This window comes from Chionomys nivalis, chromosome X, assembly GCF_950005125.1.
Source record: "Chionomys nivalis chromosome X, mChiNiv1.1, whole genome shotgun sequence".
NCBI lineage: Eukaryota > Metazoa > Chordata > Mammalia > Rodentia > Cricetidae > Chionomys > Chionomys nivalis.
Window position 1 is genome coordinate 75,641,163 of NC_080112.1, and position 23,419 is coordinate 75,664,581.

The window sequence follows — 23,419 nt, forward strand, 5'->3', positions numbered from 1 at the left end:
AACGTTCTTTTAATTAGCAATGCATCACTATATGTACAGGCCTGGCTTTTCTTCACTGTTCTCTGTTGTTTCTCAGCACAGCAGGCTTTCCTTTTATCTCATTGACCTAAGTTGGGTCACTGCCCATTCCCAGACTAATGTGTGACAAAAGGGCATGTGGGGGATGGGATTCCCAGACCCAGGCTTAGGTCACCAGTGATTTATCCCTTGGCGCTAGGACATAAGCCTATCCTTGCTGAGCACTGGTCACTATACCAACGTGCTATTAAATCGGATTTCTGCAGGCAGTGAAGGAAGGGGATAGGTACTGGTGAGGGAACTGACGGTAACGAAGGGTGTCTCAGTTCTGCTTGGATGAAAACTGTGACTTAAACATTGTTACAACACCCAAAAGCTCTGATCCATATCTGGCCTCACACGTATAATTGTAGATTTTTTCATTTTCCTGTTTTTCAGTTCTCAAAGCCTTCTCTTCTTAGGCTGTTTCTCATTGTTATTTCAGGCCGGAGATGGCTTAGCAGGTAAAAGTGCAGTCCCTCTCTCCAATTCATGGCCTCTCTCTCTCTCTCTCTCTCTCTCTACCTAAATATGTAATTAAACTATCTCACTCTGTATAAAGTTACTTGTATGTATTGTATACAATTTCAGACCACTCAGTATTGAATAACCAATTGGAGGCTCTCAGCATTCCTCAGTTGCCCGAAATTCTTTGTCTCTTCCATGTCACATGTCTTTTGTTACCTTTTTTGTCCCCCTGTTCTCTTAAAACCTCTCCCCCCCCTTTGTGGACCTGTATCTACCCTCTCCATATATATATATATATATGCTTATATAACACATGCATATAAGAGAAAACACATGTTATCGTCTGAGTTACTTCCGTAATATAGTAATTTCCAGAGGTGGTCTGGTCAGTTTCTCCTGGGTGTCAGCTAGTGGGAGAGGTGGAAATGAGAACCAGAGGAATGAGGGGGAAGGGCTTACATTTCTCACGTGCCTTTCATTAAGTAGCTGCCTCGTCTCGAACCGTAGGCAAGCGTTTACCTTGCATCCTTAGTCCAAACTAGTGTCAGTAGAGATTTAGGCTTTTCTCCAGTGCTGGAGATTGGATCACATGCACTTTACCACTAGGCTACACTCACAAAGGAGTCTAAGTCCCAGTGGCCCAGGATTGAAATAATCACTTAGAAGCTCTGTTATGCGTACGTAAGACATTAAACCTTTGTCCATCAGTTATTTCATCTTTAATAACAGAACGTACTTAGACGTTTTATGAGCATTGTTAGTTAACATGACACATGCTGAACGTATTCGCCATTACAATGAATAAAGTAACCACGGCAATTACACTGTACTTTTTATTATAAAAGGGCGAGGAGGACCTGGTCCTTTTTTGACTTTTGAAAGGTTTCCATTACTAAGTAAGGCCTTATGTAGCATTCCATTTGGGAGCTGAGAAAGCAGAAGATAAAGGAAATGGCATTTGCAAAGATTTTGAAAAGACCCCTGGGAATTCCACCGGGTGGGGGTGCTGCTTTTTCCAAGGCAGTCCGGAGCATGCGCTGCTGTGCACTATGGCTGCACTAGTGGCCTCTGGCTCGGCACACATTCCACGCCCACCCTGAGGCGCCATCCGCTCCCTTCTTTCGGGGGCCCAACCGCGAAAGCTTCTACTCCGCCCCTAGTCAGGAAGGTTCCCCTTGCTGCTCGCGTCGTGCTGGACGTGACAAATGGAAGTCGCACGTCCCACCAGTCCCTTGTAGATGGACAGCGCCTCGGAGCAATGGAAGTGGACCGGCCTTCTGGGCGGCGGCCAATAACAGCTTTGCTGCTTCGTACTCTGGGAGCAGCGCCGGCAAGGGGCGGATCCAAGGGCAGGCTCAGGGGCGGAGCCAGGGGCGGGGCGGGCCCCTCTGGTCCTCCCGCAACCCGGCGTTCTGCACGCTTCAAAAGCGCACGTCCGCCGCAGTGGTCTCCTCTTCCTCAGGACCGAGCCTCTTGATCCTACCGCGTTGCCAAAATGTCGCTTTCTAACAAGCTGACTTTGGACAAACTGGACGTGAAGGGAAAGCGGGTCGTGATGAGGTAATCTTGTACTGCCGCTCTCACGCCCTCGGGCTCTAGCATAGCCTCTCTGGCCCTGGCAAGCACGCTTTTCCGTGCACCCTAAGTTGTGCTTAGTTTTCAGCTGGGTCTCGGGGGTCCTGGGTTAGCAGAGCAGGGGTGTCCATCTCACCCCGTTGGGGCGGATACTGTTCGGGTTTGATGCTTCCTAACTGCTTCTAGCATAAAAAGCGACCAATAGTATCCTTTGGAGAGTGGATCCCACCGAGAAAGGGTTCAGATTCCCAGGAGTCAATCCTTTTCTCATTTTTGAAATGCAGCTTCATCTCCTTTAACGAGACGTGACCTAATACTTATCCTGTAAATCTCTAGGCCCCAGTGGAGGGACCTTGAAAGGTCATTTAGCTAATTTCCCTTCCCCCACGGTCTTTGGACCATTTCTGACGAATTCGAAACCGCCCACGTTTCATTGGTCCCGGTACAAAAGGATTTCCCCAGAAGATGTTGCTCTAAATGCTCAGGAGTGGAGGTCTCTCTCCCCAAAGAATTGTGGGTGGGAGGGTGAGGCCCACTGGATGAATCTCTGTACAGCTTATATAACAGGCCTCTGCTGTCCTACCTTGCCGTTGGACTCCTGGCCTTGCTTGGGGTTTGCATCAGGGTTGTGACACATACAGGGTGTGGCCGCCCAGAGTTGGAGGCTTCTAACCTCACCCTCAGAGGTGGCTAGAGAAGCAGGATGTTAGTTAAAGTGAGGAAGGCTCCACGCACATGGCACTCTTAACTTCTTAGTCGGCCCACGTGGATCCCTGGTCATTTATCAAGTTGGCTTCTCCCTTACCTGACAGAATTTACTAGCGTGTATGGGACTTACACCTTTCTGCCTTTCTTAATTTATAATGTGTTTTCAGGAGTGAAGGATGATGGTGAGATATGTAACTGATGAACTATAGGACTCAAGGATGGTAATTTTGAAGGGCCATAGATAATTGCAGTGGCTGCTGCCGGCTTGACCTTTTTTGGAAGCAGTTGATTGATTGGCAGTGTGTGAATGACGTAATCCTGGTCCCTTTCACAATTTGGGCCAGTTCGAATGAGGGCATCTTTTAGATATTATCACACGTGTAAGAGAGCAGAGGCTGGCCTACCTCTCCAGCTAGGAGTGAGAGAACTGTACAGCCACATATTTCGTCGTAGCCAATATTACTTGGCAGGTGACCCTTTCTTGCTGTGCAGATAACCAGAACCCAGTGCTCATACAAAGCACTCATGTTGTCTCAAATGGGACAGACCTTTGTAATCCCGATGGAGATCCCAGCCACCTTCCGGTTAAAGGGCAGGTTCTAGCTCTTCATGGTGCTCCAAGGAAATGAGATTAACCCCGTGAAACTAAGAAGGTAGATGTTGGCCTGCAACTAGCTTAAAAGGTTTAAAATAACTTGTACCTCCACTGGCTTGAGACTGGCCCTTCCAGATGCGTGCAGCTGCTGAAAGACAGTGGGACATTGTGTTGGTCACCTTCCTGTAATTGCAGTTTGGGGCTTTGTGTTCTCTTACAGTTAAGGAATTAACTCTGGTTGGGGGTAAGAATGGAGGAAACAGTTTTTTCTCCCTTTGCACCAAGTCAAATTTCACTTAACACAGGTTAGCCTTGAGCCTTGAAATGATTGGCTAGTCCAGTTTTGCGGATGGAGATGTTCAAGGTTATTGAACTAGCAATATGATAATTCATGACACGTTGAAAGTCACTGAACTGTCAAGGTTGTGATAGAACTGGGACTAGAATTTAGGTCTCATAGCCACCAATCAGATTCTCTAAACTCTTGGATATGCTGACCCAGGGACAGTTTGAAATAGACTGTGTCTGGGGTTTACAATCTTTTTCTTTTGTATGGATACATTGTACTTGTTTTTAAGGCCACACTGGCAAAGTTGCTTTGTTTCTGCATTTTCAATGCTTGAATAGGGAGTTGCATTGTAGGCTTAGATTTCAGAGCAGTCTGGGCAGCCATGCCTGGGTGAGCTCAATACCTTCTTGTTTCAGTGCTTTGTAGTTATTGGCAGTGCTTCAGAAATGGGGCCTCTGGAGGAGTGGCTGTTTCACTTGCCTCCTTTCTGCCCTGTAGAAGGATAGATATTCGTCTCCTGACTTGTCAAGTCAGTTGGTTTGAATTGGCAAGGTTAGTTGATTTGTTGGGGTAATTTGTTTTTGATGTGCTGGGGAATCAACCCGTAGGTATTTTATGCTTGAGCGCTCTCCCACTCAGTCACCCCAGCTCCTTTTGGAGCAGCTTTAAAATAGCCAGAAACCCCAACAGGTTCCACTAACAGTTTTTTTTTCCTTCCAACTCATGTTGATTTTACAATGTCATTTGAGTAAATTTCCCGCTGATTTCTGCCCTGTCATTTCCTTTCTTTCCACTCACAGGTTACTAGTCATCCTTTGCTTGCTGGTAAAGTACTTCTCTTTTTCTTGTACCTTCCTGTTTTGTTTTTAATTTAAATTATTTTTTCCAAACTCACTGGTTTTGTTGTGACTTACAAAGCAACAGTCCTGGTGGAAAGAAAGAAAATGGAATCACACGGGTGTAATTTAGCAGTCAGACCACGCGGCACCAGTGGGCATGGTTCCTCTGAGCGTTTAGTAGAACTAACTGGCCTTGAAACTGGGAGATTTCAATAAAGAGTTGTTTTTGCTTTTTGTTGTTTTGTTTTTGTTTTTCGAGACAAGGTTTCTCTGTGTAGCTCTGGCTGTCCTGGAACTCATCTGGACCAAGCTGACCTCTAATTCAGAGATTCACCTGCCTCTGCCTCCCAAGTGCTAGGATTTAAGATTTGATATTCTAACTTAGTGGTTTTTTAAAAATTAATATTTTGCAATAATTTCAAATTTCTAGAAAATCGCAAAGATTGTACAGAAATTCAGTTTTTCCCGGTGGCTGCATAGCACATAATTGTAGGTCAAAGTCAGAAGTAGGAATTTGACATTGGTGGAAAGGGTGTTTAGTTCTCTAGTGTTTTATCATAGGTAGATTTGTATAACCACTACCTCAGGCCAAGATATAGGATTGTTTGATCACCACTAAGACGTCTCCTCTCTGTTACTTGATTCTAATCATGCCCTCCACTTTTAATCCCCAGTGATTTCTGACCTGTGCTCTACTTTTAATACTTGTCATTGCAAAAGCATGGCATATACAGATTAATAGAGTGTAACTTTTGGAGATGCACTCTTTCATTCAACATTCATTTAATAGTTATCCAAGTTGGTACATGTACCAACAGTATATTCCTCTGAATTGCTGGATACTTTTTCACAGTATGGGTGTATCGTAGTTGAATCATTCATCCAACCATTGAATGCTATCTGGGTTGTTGCTGGTTTGAGGCTTTTACAAAAGCTGCTATGGATTTTTTTTGGGGGGGGGGTGTCAGTCTTGGTTTGACCACATGGGTCTTGGGTAAGACACCTAGAATTGGGCTTGCAAACATTTTGCAACTGAGCCATCCCATGTTTAACCTTTTGAGGCATCCCCAGATAGCTTTCCAAAGGTGCTCACCATTTCACATTCCTGCTAGGAGTGTGGTCAGTTTTTCTGCATCCTCACCAGTATTGGTTGGTAGAAAAACTGACTGGCAGAAATGAATATATATACTAAAAAGGTATTTTAGCTATCAGATGATTAAAACAGGAATTTCATGCTGGGAGAAGAAAAGCTTGGGCTATTTTCCTGCAAAGTTACACCTTACACAGACAAAGATGGCTCAGTGGTGGGCAGCTTTGTGAAGATGGATTTGGAGGCCACTGGATTTCTTTGTGTCTTACATTAAATCAGTGTCTTTCTGCTTTTTTTGCTATTAATGTGGCTGTTTTAATTGGCTTATCAGCAAAGGGTGGATAAACCTGGGTGTTTGAGGCACAGATTGTCACTGCAAGTTTGGTAGTTGTCATTTTTTTTTCTTTTCCGAGACAGGGTTTCTCTGGAGCTTTGGAGGCTGTCCTGGATCTAGCTCTTGTAGACAGACCATGCTGGCCTCCAACTCACAGAGATTCACTTGCCTCTGCCTCCGAGTGCTGGGATTAAAGGCGTGCACCACCACTGCCTGGCTACAGTTGTCATTTTTTAATTTAGCCGTTCTGATATACGTAGTGATACTTGACCTTGTCCTTAGGCAAAGCTTGAGTATTCCTGGGCTGTGGAGAAAAAGGTGCGCATTATATATAGGAATAAGTGAGATGCGTAGGGAACTCTCTTCCCTGCTTTGGAGTCCTCAGGCAGAGGTGTGAGTCTAGGAGAGGATAGGTAAAGGTTGAAGTGATCAAGAGGGCAGCAAGAGAACTAATCCAGTTTTCATAAGTGAGCTGATGCCATCAGAGCTTGGACAGAAACCACAGAGGTTTGGGTATTTCAGCCCAAAGGCATTCCTTCTTAGGTTTTGGTGGCAGTGCTGTTTCTCCTATGCAGTTAACCCTTGTGTCCATTAGCCTTCCTGGGAGGCTGTGAGAAGCTCATGGTAATAGGATACTTGATACACTTTGGTTTGAACTTTAAGGCTGGCAAGGACGTGCTCAAGATATTTAAAGAGGATGCCCGAGGTGCCAGAAACCAGCTAAGAGTGTATTTTGTTGTTCAGAGGCATAGTGCCACTTAATTTTAAAGGCTTTCTTAAATCCGAATCAAGGACTATGTCCTTGGTGAGGTGTTCAGCGCATGAAGGAAACCTGTGGTCTGCAGGACTTGGGGTCACTGCTCAGACAGGAAGAAAGAACAGTGAAGAGCTTTGCAAAGGGGAGTTTCACAAACAAGGACAGTAGCAGTCCTGTTGCCGTACCGTAGTCCCTAGGTGTTTTTTCAGTAATGATTTTAATATGGTTGATCTGTCAAATAACAATTATAGTTTGGAGAATCATTAACATATAATAACAGCCAACACTTGCATGATACTATGCCACTTCTAAGCCTTCTATCATTCACTAACTTGAGTTAGATACTATAATCACTTCTCAGATTTAAGAAAAATTAATAAGCTGGGCAGTGGTGGTGCAGAGGCAGGTGGATTTCTTAGTTTGAGACCAGCCTGCTCTACAGATTGAGTTCTAGGACAGCCAAGGCTACACAGAGAAACCCTGTCTAGAACCACCCTTCCCCCCAAAAAAGAAAAGTGAATTAAAAATGGTCTTAGTGGATGTATTGGTACAGTAATCTAATACTTAATCTCAGCATTTATTCAGGAGATGAAAGCAAGCTAGATTTTATGAGTGTCTCAATCATGGCAGGCTTCGACATTAAAATCAGCCACAGTACAGGAAATAATTCAGAAGAATTGATTCCTAGTGGTAAAACGACTGGGGATCTATGTGTGTAGTAGATTTGTCTGTCATGGCCAGGGCCCTGGGTTCAGTCCCCAGCACCATCACAGAAAAGAATAAGGCAGTAATCTGTCAGGTCAGTATATTACTAGCTTTCATTTTAATCACTTGCCTTCTACTTGCCTGTTTGTCAGTGGGCTGAGGCATATTTCACTCCTTTTTTTCCCCTCAGGTTCTTTGAAAGTGACTATTATATCAACTGGATACTGGAGCCTAGGCTTTTTCCTATTCTTAGTGTGCTAGATATTCTCTGAAAAGAATGAAATGGAATTCTCTTGATGTGTTTTATTTTTGAATTTCTTTTTTTTCACAAGGAGCCAGAATCAGTATCAAAAGAATTAGAATCAAGGTATATTACATACTGTCACCCCCGCAGACTGCTATAGATTTCACCAGGCTAAATAGAGAATACCAGGCTAAAATAAATATGCATTTAGGTGTAATTATATTTAGCTTCCCAGATCTCCTGGACAAGTTCTTGTAGTTTGAAATTTTTTTAAAAACTATTTGCTACATATCTAAAAAGGTTTCCATATACTCAAATTTCTTTGAAATGAGCACGTCTGTGTGAGCAGTTCAAGAATAACATGAACCTATACCGCAGGATCATCGTCTGGCCTATCCCTATCACTGTGATCACTCCCTTCCAAGTGACTGAGTACTGTCTTCATGTAATAGTTTTAAAATGACATTTAGTGTGTGTGTGTGTGTGTGTGTGTGTGTGTACATAGACTGTACATATCAAGGCACAGGTGTGGAGTTCAGAGGACAGCTTGCAAGAATTGATTTTCTTCCACAGCATGGGTCTTGGGGATAAAACTCAGGTTGTCAGACTTGGCACCAAGTGCCTGTACCCCTTGAGCCATCTTGCCAACCTTCTTTTAATGCCTCTTATTTTAAAGGTGAGGTTTGAACTTCTGAGGTTCAAACTTTTGAGGGATCAAGAAGTTGATCATGACTCTGAAACTGAAGCCTTTTTCTTTTCTAGGGTGGACTTCAATGTTCCTATGAAGAACAACCAGATAACAAATAACCAAAGGTAAGATTACTGCTAAACCCGGCTTGGGTTTAAGATGTAGGAGTACATGGGATGCAGATTTCTTTCTTTACATGCTGGGGAATACAGCAACTGAAGCCGTAAGACTTTGTTTGGTCTATACTAACCTGCTTTCTTGTCAATGTGAATATGATTATTCTCAATTTATGAAAACTATTGGAAAGAAGTCACCTATTCCGGGTGTGGTGCTGCATGACTTTAATTCCAGCACTTGGGCGGCAGAGGCAGGTGGATCTCTGAGACTAAAGCCAGCCTGGTCTATAGAGAGTTCTGGGACAGCCAGGTCTATAGAGAGACCTTGTCTCAAAAAACAAAAATTCTAGCTTGTCTATGATGCAGGTGCTTGGAAGGCTGGATGTAGGAAGTCATGTAGCACGAGCTACAAAGCCAGTTTCGGGCCATTCTAGGCTATCCTAAAACTTTCCTCCACAAACCAAAACGAGTGAGGGTTTTTTGTATAATACTTGAGAATTAATAAAACATACATTATATGATTCTTAAGAATTAATAAAAATATCTTAAGACAAAACCAAACAGAAAACTCTAGACTACTCTCCCCCTAAAAAAAAATCCTTCACTATCAGCAAAACATCCTGAGAAAGTTCTCCTTGTTTTAAAAAAAATTCAAGGAATTTGGAGATAGTACTTTTTAAATCAAAGTTCAAGGTTAATTGACTTGCAAAACAAACTGTGCAAGAGAAGGATTTTAATATCAAATATTTTTTTGGTTTTCAAGACCGGGTTCCTCTGTAACTGTCCTGACTGTCCTGGAACTTGCTTTGTAGACCAGGCTGGCCTCAAACTCACTGAGATCCTTTGCCTCCTGAGTACTGGAATTAAAGGTGTGCACCATTACTGCCCGGCAATATCAGTCATTTCTAAGCTTACATGTAGATTTGCCAGAACTTTTTTCTTGTTCTAAGTAGCCCAAATGAGGTATTTTTTTGTGGGAAGGTTTGGTTTGCCTTTAGCCTTCTAAAAAAAAAATCAGAAGACTTCAGAAGTAACCCTTTCAGTCAGTTTAGCTCCCTGGTGTCTTGGGTACTAGCTTCAGAAGCACAATTTCTTTATAAAGATAAATTTTTATATGAGAGAGAGTATGTATGGGGGGGATTGGTGCACTGTGTGAAGTTGCCTGTGGAGCGCACAGAGGGTATTAGATACACTGAAGGTGAAGATAGAGGTAGTTGTAGGCCAGCTGATGGCTGCTTGGAACTGAACGCAGGTCCTCTAGAATAGCTACAAGCCTTAACCACTGAGCAATTTCTCCAGTGCCCGTGTAGAAGCACTGTTGTTGCTTTGAGAAAATTATGAGAAAGATTTTATTTCAAAACATTTTTCTGAGACAAGGTGTCAGCTTTTGCTGAGCTTGAGCTTGGAGTCCTGCCTCAGCCTTCCAGGTGTTGGGTTTCAGGCATATGCTTTAATACCTGGCTCTTTATTTTTATATTAAATTCTTTTAATTTATGTACACCTGCATATCAGAAGAGGGCATCAGAACCTATTATAGATGGTTGTGAGATGTGGGTGGGAATTGAACTCAGGACCTGAAAGAGCAGCCAGTGTTCTTAACCAAATTGAGTTTTTTAAAAAAAGATTTTATGTGTATGTAAAGTTTATTTTTTGTGACCGAATGATACCTCATTTATTTTCCTCCATTTATCTGCTAATGGGCAACGAGGTGAGGTCTTCATTTTAGCCATTGTGAACAATGCTACGATAAACTTGGGCTTGCAGATATCTTTCTGTATGCTAATTTCCTTTGGGTTCATGCCAAGTGGCTCTGGTCACAAAGGTATCCTCTACCTAGCAACTACCCACACTTCAGACTTTTAGAAGGGAGCAGGTGTTGGTCATGCATTGCCTGGCTTATCCAGAGGAGAGAAACAGTGATCAGTTGTTTTCGATAGAATGGGGGGGACGCTTTAAGAGCCAAGGTTTATAGACATGGTCTCATGTGTTCCAGACTGGCCACAGTTGCTGTTGCTGAGGATGATCTTAAACTTTGATCCTCCTTCTCCCTCCCGAGGGCTGGGATCCCAGCTGTGCAGCACCGTGTACAGTTTGCCCCGCTGCTGATTGTTTTTGTGCATGCCCGGCTTTGTACATCAGCAGCCCCTAGAAGCCAAGGGCTGACCTCCCCTGCAGGTCCTGCTGTAGATTGCAGGTGGCTAAGTTCTTTTCTACATGAGGGACAGATCTATGATGAAACTGGAGTTCCAGGTGGTAAGTTTTATCATGTCTGTCTTCTCCTGAATTCTGCAACCCTCAGACTTGAGGAAACTTTGTATTTTACAAAGTTACTGTTTAAAATGGTTCTCACTAATTCCTAGGAAGAATGTTGTTCCTGTCTTCTATCTTCTCTTGCTTATAGGATCAAGGCTGCTGTCCCAAGCATCAAATTCTGCTTGGACAATGGAGCCAAGTCAGTTGTCCTTATGAGCCACTTGGGCCGACCTGATGGTGTTCCCATGCCTGACAAGTACTCCTTAGAGCCAGTTGCGGCAGAACTCAAGTCTCTGCTGGGCAAGTAAGTACAGGGCTCTGGTGCTGGTGAGCTCCGGGGGTAGGTAAGGTCTGCTGTCCTTGGTTCTCAGCTTTCAGCTTGCTCCAGTCTTCATTGCTTGTTCCTCCTTCCCCCCCAGGGATGTTCTCTTCTTAAAGGATTGTGTGGGCCCAGAAGTCGAGAATGCCTGTGCCAACCCAGCAGCTGGCACTGTCATCCTGCTGGAGAACCTCCGCTTTCATGTGGAGGAAGAAGGGAAGGGAAAGGATGCTTCTGGGAACAAGGTAGGACCTGTGCCTTTGATATTCTTGGGCCTTAGGGTCTGAATTTGTGTGAGGCCACGAGTAAAGGATAGTGGAAGGTTACCTTGATTTTTTTCCAAACACCTTTTGAAATTGAGTATACCATACTTGTAAAAATGTACAAATGCGAGCCACGGATGGAACTCAGGGTAGTGTGCAATGCCCTGGGTACAATCCTCAGCACTGTAGAAACCAAAGCAATTATTTAAACGCACAGCGTGATGAGTTACCAGTTGTCACAGAGCAGAGTACACACACTATATAATCACTCCCCAGTGAGGGAAGGAAATGTGACCAGCACCGCAGAAGCTCTCTTCCTATTCACTTTTTGAAATGCCTTTGAAAAGTACATGAATGCTCGGGTAACCAGAGTATTCGGTGAATGTAATGGTCACGGTGAGATTATTTAAGGCATTGGACTTAAGGCATCTCTTTCTTGGGTGGGGTAGGAGTGGTTTGAGAGGAGTGGCTCCTGTACTGGTCTTGAACTTGAGATGTAGCCTACTAGGATGACCTCGAACTCTTGATCTCTTCCACCTTCCCAGTGTTGGACTCTAGCGTCCAAACACCGAGGAGGAGTCGCCCCCAGAGACGCATCTCACACCACAGCCGATGCAAAAGCATGAGGATTTTATTAGTTCTGTCATGACAGGGTCCCCCCAGCATTCGGGAAGCCGAGGGACCCCGAATAGATGGCACAGGCTACTTTTAAAGGGGCCACAGAAGCAAGGGGGGTGGTTCTTTGACTATTTTGATTGGCTTATTCGAAAGGGCTATTACCAACAATTGACTGGAGAGCTGTTGCCACATCAGGTGAGGTAAGAGGTCATTTTGACCCTGTTTCCCAGGGGACTGAACCAAAACATACGTATATGGGTAATTGTTCAGGAACTGAGTACGTGCAAGTGTAGCTGTTAGGTCCTTGGTTCCCAGGGGAGGAAGGGAAGCACTATGGCACAGAGGCTGAGAGGATTCAGAATTGTCAAAATGGCTTCAGAATTGTCTTAAAGTCTTTTTTTTTTTTTTTTTTTTGGTTTTTCGAGACAGGGTTTCTCTGTGGCTTTGGAGCCTGTCCTGGAACTAGCTCTTGTAGACCAGGCTGGTCTCGAACTCACAGAGATCCGCCTGCCCTCTGCCTCCCGAGTGCTGGGATTAAAGGCGTGTGCCACCACCGCCCGGCTTTGTCTTAAAGTCTTACACCAGCTGCCCTCTGACCTGACTCAAGGCTTTCTCTCATGAAATGTAGTGTTTTCATTTGAGTCTCTGTAAGATAAATAGGTAGAGGTGTCATCCTCATTTCCTAAGCAAACAAATCTCAGCACGAGAAGCTTGGGTTCCAGGCAGGTAGTCATTTTGTTTAAGTTAGTGGTGCTCTTGCTGGACTTTATAGTTTAGGCAATTAGATCTGCAAGCTGTTTCTACAAAGAACCAGATAGTAAAATGTTGGAGGCTCTGTGGGTCCTCTAGTCAATTGCAATTGTATACAGTCTGGATCTACTCACATGCCATTGTCAAAGGCTGTAGATAATCCACAAGACTGGTCGCAGGCTTGACAACAGACTTCAATTATTATTTTTTTTTTTGGTATTTTTGAACCGGTTTCTCTGTGTAACAATTCTTGCTGTCCTGGAACTCACTTTCTAGACCAGGCTGGCCTTGAACTCACAGGGATCCACCTGCCTTTGCCTCCCAAATGCTGGGATTAAAGGCATACACCACCACCACCACCCGACCTCAATTATTGAATGTTAAAACTGCCTCCATGAGCATGGTTTTGTGTTTGCCCTTTGGTTAGCTAAGGGCACACCCTAGTACTTTCCCCTCTTTGGGTCTTTAAAGATGAAAGAACAAGTTGCTCTGAGGGTATTTATCAGTCCCCCTTTGACTTCTGACATTTCTTAAGGTCATCTGGTGTGCCGTTCTCAGTTTCTTTTCTTAGCACAGGCCCTGAGCTGGCCCTACCATGCTTTGGCGTGGTCTTGCTACAGTACTACTCAAGTGCTAACCTAAAATTCAGTGCCCTTTTAAACTGAAACTCAAGATGCCCAAACTCTACTGCTTAGAAATGGCAAGAGGTAACTGGAAAGTTGATATGGAGTGTTTTATTTAGGAATCAATGAACTATGCTAGTCTCTGACTTTTAATTAATTTACTAATTAACTATTAACTAGTTTATTTACTAACTTATTAGTTAATTTACTATTATTATTTATCATTATTATTAGTTAATTTACTATTATTTATTTATTAGTTATTTACTATTATTAGTTAATTTACTAATTAACTATTAACTAGTTAATTCAGTCTAATGGCTTAGAATGCCTGAAATTGCAGGACTTTTAATTAATTTACTAATTAAATATTAACTAGTTTATTTACTAACTTATTAGTTAATTTACTATTATTATTTATCATTATTATTAGTTAATTTACTATTATTTATTTATTAGCTATTTACTATTATTAGTTAATTTACTAATTAACTATTAACTAGTTAATTCAGTCTAATGGCTTAGAATGCCTGAAATTGCAGGAACCAGTCATAAGTTCAAACTGGACACAAATGAAATGAAGACAATTCAGTTTTAAAAATTTATTTTTATAGGCGACTGAGCTCTGGAAGAGCAGCAAGTGCTCTTAACCACTGGGACATCTATCCACTCCCATACTTGAATGCTGTTTAGTGTGTTCACATGGTTATTTTTAGAGTTACTTTACCTCCCTTGTACCCAATGCCTGGTCCAAGTGACAAATGTCTGGATCATTAATTTCCATGGCATCTTTTCAATGAAATTTTCAACTTCTCATATTTTCTCTCATTCTTTTTGTTTAGTTTTAAATTTTTTATTACATGTATTTAGTGTTTGTGTGTGTGTGTACATGTGTACAATTTTCAGAAGGAAGCAATGGAGACAGGAAATGACCAAGGGACCTGGAATATTTGGGAGAAGGAATAGACCTTGCTGCTAATAGTAAAACTTTTTCCTACGAACTCAGGGTTTTAAGATGTTCAAGAGGATTCTTGGTGGCCAGAAATGCTTCTGAAGTTGTTTTTGTAGCCATTAATATTTCCTATGTTGATTTCCTTTTTGAATTTTTTTTTTCTGCAGATTAAAGCTGAACCAGCCAAAATTGATGCTTTCCGAGCCTCACTGTCCAAACTTGGGGATGTCTATGTCAATGATGCTTTTGGTACTGCACACCGAGCCCACAGGTACTGAGAGCTTTGTTAGTACTACTAGGCAGAATACAGTGATCTTGGATGCTTGAGAAGCTCAAATTCTATTCTTGTGATTAAAAAGTCAAAACATCAATAGCAGCTTATGGGGAGAAAGGGTTTGTGTGGTTTGTCACAATCCATCGAGAGAAATCAGGGAAGGAAGCTTGGCTTACTTGCTTATTCACTGGCTTTTATTTAGCTTTTTGTTTTGAGGCAGAGTCTCATTCTGTAGCACTAGATTGGCTTAGAACTCATTATGCAGACCAGGCTGCCCTTGGACTCAGACATACCTGCCTCTGCATCCCAAATGTTGGGATTAATATAAGCATGGGTTCCCATGCTACCAGTGCTAGCCAGTTTTCCAGTCCCACCAGCCTAGGAATGCTAGCACTCATCCTGGGTTGGGCCTTCCTACATCAATTAGCAATCCAAACAATGCCTCACAAACATGCCCACAGGTCAATCTGATCAAGAGGTTCCTTCTTCCAGGGGACTCTGGAATGATCTAAATTAAGAAAATCCCAAGACACATGCATCCTTTGAACTTTTGTCTCTACTTGAAGTTATCTGTCCCATGTTAAATATCTTGATTCAAAGTGGAAATAGAGACAAAATGTTTGGGAGTGGTAAAGCATTTTGAAGCTGCAGGAAGAGATTTCTTTAACTTTATCGATTTTTATTTGAGAACATTATATCAAAATATCTATTTTCTTATTAACTGTGATTCCACCTTTGATGATCTGTTAACTATTAATTGGGTATCTTTAAACTTTTAACATATTTCGCCTACATGCTTATCTGTACCATGTGCATGCAGTCTCCTCAAAAGCAAGAAGCGGGGGCATCTGATCCCCTGGAGCTGGAGTTATTAGAGGGTTTTGAGCTGCCTTGTGGGTGCTGGGAATGAACCCAGGTCCTCCTTGCCACTTACTGGGTACTTTATTGTTTTATTTATAAATTATTCTCTCATACATTATATCCTGTCCTCCACTCCTCCCAGTTCTCCCTCCCACTTCCCCTTTCCCCAGATCCACCCCTGTTTCCCTTCCTGAAAAAGAGCAGGACTTCCAGGGATATCAACTGGACATGGCATAGCAAGTTACAATAGGACTAGGCACATACCCTCAAGAATGGACGAGGCAACTCAGTAGGAGGAAGAAAAGAGTCCTAAGAGCAGGCAAAAGACTAAGAGACACCCCTACTCCTACTGTTGGGATTCCCACAAAAACACCCAGCTACATAGAACCTAGCTCAGATCCTGGGTATGTTAAATTCCACCTCAGTCCATTGCTCTTTTTTACCCTTGGTTGTAAACTTAGTCAGAAATGCATCTAAGAGATGAAGCCATGGTCTCTTAGTGTCCCAAGTGGTGAAAGCATTTTAGTGGTAAGGAGCTGGCTTCTGGGTCTAGGAAAAATGGTAGAATTTGACTGGATTTTGAATACATTTGTTTTCTTTTTTCCCTCCTAGCTCCATGGTGGGTGTGAATCTGCCACAGAAGGCTGGTGGATTTTTGATGAAGAAGGAGCTGAACTACTTTGCCAAAGCTTTGGAGAGTCCTGAACGACCCTTCCTGGCAATATTGGGAGGGTATGAAGAATACTTTAGGATCATGTTTTGGTGGATAGTGTTATCCTGAGAACCAATCATAACTTGGGTGGTTTATGGTCAGCCAGCTCAATCACATTGGTTAACTGAGAATTTAATAAAGGGACTGTTGAGAGGTGAGGATGGGGTTTAGGGAAGCCCCTCAATAGTCTGGGGCTAGTAAGAGCTATCAATCCAGAGAGGTAGTTGGTGGAAAAAGGTCTTTAGTCAGGGGATAAAGGACTGGTCATCTGTTAGAGGGAACCAGGGAAAGATACTTGTGCTTTTTCTTCAATTTTCTGCTAGGGTACTCCCTGCACACACCACTTATTGGCCCAATTTATCTGGAAAGCAGAAGGCATGTGAGCCTCTTAATGTGGTCTATGTAGGTCAGCTTCGTTGGACAGAAGAGAGTAGAGAAGGGCAGAAAATGGTTCCACAGGGAAAAATGGAGAAAGAGCCCTTAAAGGTGGTCATGAGGCTCTTTTTCCCCCTTTAAGATAATTCTCATATACCCCAGGCTGGCCTTGAAATTACTTTGTAGTTCAGGATGGTCTTGAGCCCTGACACTTGTACTTCAGCTTCCTGAGTGTTATATACTTGTGCCACAGCTTTTCAAGGCTCTTCTTAAAACATATGAACTTCTGTCTTTAGTGTATCATTTAGATTTAACTCTCCAGATCACGTACCTATTTTATGTTCTTACGGGCAAAGGCAGTGTGTGCATAAGTGTAATGTTTAGCTGAAAAACTTTCAGAAGTGAAGGATGAGAAAGCTGCCTTTCCAGTGGCACAATGGTGGCACAGCTGCTTGGGCAGCCTCTCTCTGGACCATGACCCTTCTCTGGCCTGGGATTTTTCCCTTCCAAATGAGTAGTAAGCATACTCAGCATTTTCTGATGAAAACTAACTCTGGAACTGGGTGTCAGTTTCACGGAGCAGGAACATAGTTGCTCTCTAGGCTTCCTGAGCCCTGTTTTAGAGGCCTAAAAATAACCCAGATAGGTATAGATTTTTGTGTTGTCTTGCAAAAAGGTTAGTTCTTAGAAACATGGACTCTTGTTTACTGAGTTAAAAGCATCAGACTCTGGCCTCTGCCTTCTTCAAATTAGCATTTAAGTCGTCTGGGTTGACTCTTAGGTTTCTGAAGACCTGGAATATGGGAGTGAATGCCACCTGCTGGCATGATCAGGTTTTGGAATAAGACTGAAACACAGCAGTCTATTTTAACCACAGGACATATGCTGTAAGATCTCTGAACACTTGAAGCCAAGGATAGCACAAACCCTAAAGGATAGACTGTTTTGTGGGTCTGCAGGCAGCAGGCAGAGAGACAGATGGGGCCTGGCATGGGTTTTGGATACCTTATATCATGCTCACAGTGACACGTCTCCTCATACTGTCTAGTTAACTGGAGACTAAGTATGCAAATGTGAGTCTATGGAGACCATTTCCAAGCAGGCCATCAGTTACTAATCTGGTAATCTGGACTTTGAATTTTGGATGAGGGTGCGGTGATAAGGAAGGTCTTGTTTTTTTGTTTATGGTGCTGAGGATCAAATGCAGGGTTTTACTCATGGAAGACAGGTGTTTTTATATATTAGCTATACCCTTAACCCCAGAAAAATCTTTTTTTTTCAAGACAGGGTTTCTCTGTAACTTTAGATCCTGTCCTGGAACTAGCTCTTGTAGACCAGGCTGGTCTCGAACTCAGATCTGCCTGCCTTTGCCTCCCGAGTACTGGGATTAAAGGCGTGCACAACCACTGCCCAGCGAGAATATTATTTTCTAAGCCCTTGTTTTGGAGCTACCTTCAAAGGATTTATTCAAAGTATGGAATGTGGAGAAACGTGGCCAAGCTTTTGCTGTTTGCTGGTATTTTCTTGTCTCCTGCTGTGTCTCTGAGTTTAGCACTATACTCACCAATTGTGTGTTTATGATGATGAGTCTTGCTTTCCCTTCTAGAGCTAAAGTTGCAGACAAGATCCAGCTGATCAATAATATGTTGGACAAAGTCAATGAGATGATCATTGGTGGTGGAATGGCTTTTACCTTCCTTAAGGTGCTCAACAACATGGAGGTAGGAAACCAGTGACAAGTGGCTGGGAAATGGCTCTGTAGTGATAGCAGTTTATGGGAATTTAATGTGAGTCCTAAAACCGTTTTCATCTCATCTGAAGTTGCTTGTCTTTGGTTCCTGTATTACTATATAGTTAGGCTCCAGTCTGTTTTGGGTCAGTATGTTCTTAGTTCAGAGGCTGAACTTCATCTCCTTGACTCTCTTGTGTAGATCGGAACTTCTCTGTATGATGAAGAAGGAGCCAAGATTGTCAAAGATCTCATGGCTAAAGCTGAGAAAAACGGTGTGAAGATTACCTTGCCCGTTGACTTTGTCACTGCTGACAAATTTGATGAGAATGCCAAGACTGGCCAAGCTACTGTGGCCTCTGGTATACCTGCTGGCTGGATGGTGAGTCAGTCGTGTTTGGTTATGTAAGTGCTCAGAAACTTGGGAGCAGTCATTCATTTAGCAGATACTTTTTGTGGCACTGGAGATCCAGCTGAGTGTTTCACAGGTGTTAAGAAGTGTTCTGATACTGAGCTGTGCCCCTTCCTCTCAACAAATTATATTAATAATCTCCATGGAACTCAGTATGGGAAATGTTGCAATGGGCACTTGAGGGCAATTCCATCAGTATAAATGGTGCTATCAGATTGCTGCTGTTTTATCAATAATAGAGCAAACATACTTTTTGCATATTTTTCAGTATTTATTTAGCAGCACTATAATGCTGGAGGTAATATTCTACCCCTTCCTGATTTGAACTGTTCTGGATTACATGGCTGTGAGCCATTTAAAGCAAACTATCATGTTGGCAAGGCGGCTCCGTGGGTAAAAGTGGTTTGCTACACAAGCCGAATGGACCTGAGCTATATTTCTGAATCCTAAACTGAAGAGGAGAACAGATTTCCAAAAGTTGCTTTCTGACTTCTACATGGCATGTGTGTGTGTGTTCCCCACAATCCAATGCCCTGTGTGACCTCTGGGCCCCATATACATGTAGATATACACATACATGAAGATAAGCATAAATCATGTAGATATACACATACATGAAGATAAGTATAAATCATACAGACTAGGCAAGATGGCACTCACTCACCTTTAATCCTTCTGTTCTGGAGGGAGTGAGTACTAGGCATCTGAGTTTGAGGTGGGCCTGGTCTACATAACAAATTCCAGGCCAGAGTTCGAGACCAGCCTGGTCTACAAGAGCTAGTTCCAGGACAGGCTCCAAAACCACAGAGAAACCCTGTCTTGAAAAACAAAAACAAAAACAAAAACAAAAAACAAATTCCAGGCCAGTCAAGTGTATATAGTGAGATCCTATCTAAAAACAAACAAACCCAGTACAAAAATAAAGTTTTGAGCCCTATTTTAGAACCTACTAACTAAATCAGAAACCCTAGGAGTGGGATTCAACACATTGTTTTTGAGCAAGGCTTCCTGGAGATTATGATACATTGAAGGATTGAACGTGATTTATCTGATTCATTGTTTCTCAGTCTCTATTGACATCTCAAATAGTCTTAGCTGTGGCAAGGCCGTTGTTACATTGTGACACATGTAAAGAATCACTAGCTACAAGGCATCAGTTGTGCTGGCTCCATGTTGTGACAACCAATAATGTCTCCAGACATTGGCACATACTTGTTTGACAGGCAGAATCGATATAGGTTGAGAACCACCTATCTTGGCTGCCATTGAGCAACATGAGGTTTCCCCTTCTTTGATCCTAAAGTAGAATGGTTCTGTCAAAGGGTACATTTTGATTCTAGTAGAAACTCTGGATGTTTGCTCAGCCTTACATTATGGTTTTGGTGGAGGTGATATGGTCCTAGTAAGTTTTCTTAATGGTTCATCCTCTTGATTCTACTATCCAGGGCCTGGACTGTGGTCCTGAGAGCAGCAAGAAATATGCTGAGGCTGTGGCTCGAGCTAAGCAGATTGTTTGGAATGGACCTGTTGGGGTCTTTGAATGGGAAGCTTTTGCCAGGGGAACCAAGTCCCTCATGGATGAGGTGGTAAAAGCCACTTCTAGGGGTTGCATCACTATCATAGGTAAGGGGTCCTGTGCTAATCTCACACTAATGCAACAGTGGGAGAGCTCTATGCAGGGGAGGCAGAGGGGGAATGTGCTTAATATTTTCTAAATCTCTGATAGTTGATAGTCATTCTTAGGGAGTCTTCTTGAGATGCAGTGGGGTGTTCATTAGCTAGCAACCTTTTGGGTTGAACCTTTACAGTTCCAATGCCAAAACACTTTTTTCTGGTCTTCATTCAACAGGCGGTGGAGACACTGCCACTTGCTGTGCCAAATGGAATACAGAGGATAAAGTCAGCCATGTGAGCACTGGGGGTGGTGCCAGTCTAGAGCTCCTGGAAGGTGAGGTTATTCTCTGTTTTGGTTTATTTGAAGGCAGGGTGGGGAACAGTAGCAATCATATTAGATAGCACAAGCAAAGCACCTGCAATCCACTTGGTGGGAGGCATAGGTAGGAACACATTTTAATTCACCTGGGACCAAGAAAGAATGCAGGAGTGCTTGAACTCCTCCCCTATTTTATCAGTAAGAAAAATAGGGCAGCTGTAGCTTAGTGGGTCTTAAAGTAATGCTGTCTGTGTATGTGCTCTCTCAAAAACAGGTAAAGTCCTTCCTGGGGTGGATGCTCTCAGCAATGTTTAGTATTTTCCTGCCTTTTGGTTCCTGTGCACAACCCCTAAGTCAACTTAGTGTGTTTTCCGCATCTCCATTTGGTGTTAGTGCAAGATTCAGCTAGTGACCGAGATGCAGCACCAGGAACCCTTAAACAGTTGCACAGCATCTCAGCTCGTCCTTCCTTCATCGGGATTTGTCTACATTCTTCAAGATCCCATTTAAATTCCATAGTGACTAAAGCCATTGTGCATTCTAGAGTGCATCTATTTATATTCTGCCTGTAAAAGAAAGTCAGCTATACAAGCTTAGTCCTCTTTGAGTAGCCTCTGGTTGGCTTTGTCACTGTTCATGACTCAGCATGGAAATAAGATGAAATTCCAGCTGTAGATCTGGAGAAGTTGATGATCTATTAATAAAGATGTCCACCGAAACTGGAGTTTTCCTGTCATATTTTGTTAGGAAGGGTGAGAATAGAATCTTCATATGGGATCAAGTATCTATCTACATTTTGAATGGAAGGATTGGCTGTAGTAGGGGGGAGGTGGGACTAGACAGATGCCTATTACTTAGTGAAAGCTATAGATGTTTCACAACTGGATATAAACAAAACCAACCAAAACAAGCCTCACCTCATTACTCCCATTCTTGATTCACATTGCCTAGTGTGACCATTGCTTTTCTTGATTCCCATTTCATGGTTCTAAGTACTGAGGTTTTCAAACATGCCTATTAATTTCATACTTTGAAGAATGAAATCAACAGCCTCTGTTCCACATATACTTCATTCGCAGTATTGTTTTGCCATTGCTATAAATTAGATCAGAAATTTACATTATGAAGGGTCTGAGCATGGTGTTTGCTTATTACTCCTTCACATGGGTAGTGAAGACAGGAGGACAGAAGTTCAAGATCATCCTTGGCTATGTAGTGAGTTAGAGACCAGTCTTGATCCTGTCTTAAGCCTGAAGGTTTACACTATGATTATAAGTGTTGTATATGTATGTACTATGCTATATTTTTGCCATTTTTAAAATAATATATCATGTATGTAATGTTATGCCTACGTGTATGCCTGCAGGCCTGAAGAGGGCATCAGCTCTCATGAGTGGTTGTGAGCCACCATGTGAATGCTGGGAATTGAACACAGGACCTTTGGAAGAGAGGAACCTGTGCTATCTCTTCAGCCATGTTTTTTTTTTCCCCTGCTGGGCATGATACACAAGTCTTTGATCCTAGCACATAGGGAGTGATACAAAGTGAGACCCTATCTCAAAACAAAAACAATTTTCTCATTTTTTCCACTACTTCATTCCAACATACACTAAAAGTATGAACATGAAGTATATGGAAACACATGAGATAGGTTTTTTAAGTTTTGAAATTTGGAATCCTTGGTGCCTCTGTTCCAGTTTTCCTGGCTACCCTAGGTTTATTGTAGCCATACAGGGCTTTCCCGTATCCCTCTAGGGGTTCTTTCTACCTTTGAAACCTTGTTTCCCCTTCTATTTCTCAGTTTCTTTTTGGATAGTTAATTGTGTTTCTTTTTGACAGCCCTCACTGACCTGAAATTCAGCTAACTCAGGCTGCCCTTGAACTTCCAGTGATCTCTGCCTTTACCCCCTCCACCCCAGTAGTACTAATGGCAGGAGTGCATCACCATGCCTGGCTGATTTACTTTTTATGCAAATCTGGATTTAGTAATTTCCTGAGAAAGACTGCCAAGGAGGAAGTTCTGAGACTTGGTTTGAAATTAGCTGTTCAGCTCTTAAACCTGATTACTAATTTGGCCATGCTTTTATAAACTCTTTGTATCTACGGGGAACTGTATCTCAGACACCAAAATCTGCTGATGCTCATTCTTTCTATAGAATGTATTTCCCTAAAATCTGTGAATAATCTCATGCTTTAAGTCATCTATATTATTTAAAGTTCCTAACATTAGATCTCTTAAATACCAAAAAATTTACAAAGTCTGTTTAATACAGATACTTGTGTTTATCTTGGTTATGTAGACATAGTTAAGAGTCTGAATATCAGTTTATCAGAGTTGAAGGCATTGTTTCATTGTCACTGTCAAATCTATTTTGGCAGTTGCTTAAGCAGAAATTGTGAAAACTCCAGTTATTTTCTTAATTCTTTTGCATTCTAGTTTATATGCTTCTCCATATTTGTAGTTAATTGTACATTGTACCATTTTTCGGTACAGTATCAGACCTTGGTTTGAGCAGCAGGAATTTTGCAGATGAAGCTCAGATGCTGTAAGTGAATGTTACTGTTGGGCTAGAGGTTTACCTGAGTGCTGATCCCCCTTGTCTCCCCCCCACCCACAATCTTTCAATACTTAGTTCAAGTGCTGAGAGAAGCTGAAAGAACTGTAAATAGGCCTGGCAGTGGTGGCGCACGCCTTTAATCCCAGCACCTGGGATGCAGAGGCAGGCGGAGTTCAAGGCCAGCCTGGTCTGTAAGAGCTAGTTCCAGGACAGGCTCCAAAGATACAGAAAAAACAACAACAAAAACAAAAAACAAAACAAAAAAACACCCTGTAAATAGATATCCATGCATTTAGTACTAATTGACAGCATCATCTATCAG

General features: G+C 42.5%; 1 protein-coding gene across 1 annotated transcript; it reads left to right on the top strand.

The window, feature by feature from the left end:
• The first annotated feature begins 1,898 nt into the window (after positions 1-1,898).
• Pgk1 (phosphoglycerate kinase 1) lies at positions 1,899-21,257 on the top strand. The gene is made up of 11 exons (XM_057760515.1): positions 1,899-2,085; positions 8,424-8,474; positions 10,867-11,022; positions 11,138-11,282; positions 14,411-14,514; positions 15,991-16,110; positions 18,072-18,186; positions 18,397-18,576; positions 20,052-20,229; positions 20,456-20,554; positions 20,814-21,257. The coding sequence occupies exons 1-11, from the start codon at positions 2,021-2,023 to the stop codon at positions 20,852-20,854; spliced, it is 1,254 nt and encodes a 417-aa protein (XP_057616498.1). The 5' UTR covers positions 1,899-2,020; the 3' UTR covers positions 20,855-21,257.
• The last annotated feature ends 2,162 nt before the right edge of the window (positions 21,258-23,419 follow it).